This window comes from Bison bison, unplaced genomic scaffold, assembly GCF_000754665.1.
Source record: "Bison bison bison isolate TAMUID 2011002044 unplaced genomic scaffold, Bison_UMD1.0 scf7180017864259, whole genome shotgun sequence".
Lineage (NCBI taxonomy): Eukaryota > Metazoa > Chordata > Mammalia > Artiodactyla > Bovidae > Bison > Bison bison.
Window position 1 is genome coordinate 6,391,924 of NW_011494831.1, and position 2,506 is coordinate 6,394,429.

General features: G+C 44.2%; 1 protein-coding gene across 1 annotated transcript in view; it reads right to left on the reverse strand.

The window, feature by feature from the left end:
* The window catches only part of LOC104994479 (60S ribosomal protein L10-like), a 1,342-nt gene extending 1,012 nt beyond the window's left edge, over positions 1-330 (reverse strand). Inside the window, exon 1 of the mRNA XM_010848063.1 lies at positions 1-330. Within this exon, the coding sequence (XP_010846365.1) occupies positions 1-330 (330 nt within the window).
* Between the last annotated feature and the right edge of the window lie 2,176 nt (positions 331-2,506).

The window sequence follows — 2,506 nt, forward strand, 5'->3', positions numbered from 1 at the left end:
CCTATCAGCTCCAGCACAAGACAACATCTTGTTGATGCGGATGACATGGAATGGATGGAGTCGTACTCGGATGTGAAAGCCATCTTTGCCGCAACTTTTCACCATGTACTTGTTCGCACAAATTCGGGCGGCCTCCAGGGCTTCAGAAGAGAGCTGCTCATATTCATCAGACACCATGTGGCCACAGAGTGGGAACTCATCCACTTTGGCCTTCTTCCGACCCAGGTCAAAGATGCGGATCTTGGCATCGGGGACACCTCGGCAGAAGCGAGACTTTGGGTAAGGCTTATTCTTGCAGTACCGGTAACAACGGGCAGGGCGGCGGCCCATGACAACAGGAAGAATCTCTAAAGTGCGTAGTAGTGAAGGAGGCACTCGCGCTCACGACTGCGCATGCGCTATATGTACATTGCCCATCTTTCGGTGCGGGAACCATAGAGTACTTGAAGACTCTCTCTCACAACATCCCCACCATAGATGCAGATATACTCTACGCATGCGTGTGGGAGATTTGAAAAATGAGCAGGACAGAGAGGCTACTGACCCACTCCAGTGTTCTTGCCTGGAGAATCCCAGGGACGGTGGAGCCTGCTGGGCTGCCGTCTATAGGGTCGCACAGAATTGGACACGACTGAAGTGACTTAGCAGCAGAGAGGCTATTGAATATATTGGCATGCAGGCATCCTGGTGAAGCAGTGGACTTTCCAGCAGCGGCCCTGTAAGGCTGTTTCCTTCCTCCTGTTCATCTTGAGCCTAGAATGTTTGCTGTAAGGTTTGTCATAGGTATAAAATATGTACTTTCCCAGAATTTGAGGAAGGGCTCTCTACCTAGTAAATATACTTTGTGTCTGGTTTGTTCAAATAATGCCAGAGCTCACATCTCCTATCACCGATTGTAGATCAATTGCTATTTGTCAGAGTATGTGCTCACCTTCATGGATAAAGTGATTTCTTGGTATGAGCTTCCTGGTGAGGCTCAGGAAGAGATGAAAGTAGAGGGGAGAAAGAGAAGTTATCTGTTGTACACGTTGCTTGATAATTGTTTTAGAAACATGAGTTTGGTTTTATTTATTTATTAATCACGTGGAAGGATTTTATTGTCAAAATGTCATCCATAATATTGGAATACCAACTAAACGTTTTAACTTTAAGGCTGTTTGCATTTTCAAATGTTGCTGCTTCTGGGAACTGTATAAAAAGTAACTGTTGGGAATTCCTCCATGGTCCAGTTGTTAGGACTTGGCACTTTCACTGTCCAGTCTGTGTTCTGTCCTTGGTTAGGGAGCTAAGATTCCACAAGCCAGGAGGCAAGGCCACACACACACACACACAAAGTAACTATTTATGCTTTATTAATGTATTACACCTTACTGAGAAAGAGCTTCATAGTTTGTTTTCTTCTATTATTTGATTTTATAAAAATATGATCAGGATCAGAGTGTGGGGAAAGAGAGAAATGAAAGGGAAAGAATCTACAATTAGTCAGTCAGTTGAGTTCAGTTGGTCAGTTGTGTCTGACTCTTTGTGATGCCATGGACTGCAGCACAACAGGCCTCCCTGTCCATCACCAAGTCCTGGAGTTTACTCAGACTCATGTCCGTTGAGTCTGTGATGCCATCCAGCCATCTTACCCTCTGTCGTCCCCTTCTCCTCCTGCCTTCAATCTTTCCCAGCATCAGGGTCTTTTCCAGTGGGTCAGCTCTTCGCATGAGGTGGCAAAAGTACAGGAGTTTCAGCTTTACCATTAGTCCTTTCAATGAATATTCAGGACTAATTTCCTTTAGGATTGACCGGTTGGATCTCCTTGCAGTCCAAAGGACTGTCAAGAGTCTTCTCCAAGACCATAGTTCAAAAGCATCAATTCTTCAGCCCTTAGCTTTCTTTATAGTCCCAACTCTCATATCCATACATGACTACTGGAAAAACAATAGCTTTGACTAGACGGACCTTAGTTGGCAAAGTAACGTCTCTGCTTTTTAATATGCTGTCTAGGTTGGTCATAACTTTTCTTCCAAGAAACAAGCGTCTTTTAATTTCATGGCTGCAGTCACCATCTGCAGTGATTTTGGAGCCCAAAAAACTGTTTCCCCATCTATTTGCCATGAAGTGATGGGACCAGATGCCATAACTTAGTTTTCTTGATGTTGAGCTTTAAGCCAACTTTTTCACTCTCCTCTTTCACTTTCAACAAGAGGCTCTTTAGTTCTTCTTCACTTTCGGTCACAAGAGTGGTGTCATCTGCATATCTGAGGTCATTGATATTTCTTTCGGCAGTCTTGATTCCAGCTTGTGCTTCATCCAGCTCAGCATTTCTCATGATGTACTCTGCATATAAGTTAAACAAGCAGGGTGACAATATACAGCCTTGACGTACTCCTTTTCCTATTTGGAACCAGTCTGTTGTTTATGTCCAGTTCTAACTGTTGCTTCCTGACTTGCATACAGATTTCTCAAGAGGCAGGTCAGGTGGCCTGGTATTCCCATCTCTTTAAGAATTTTCCACAGT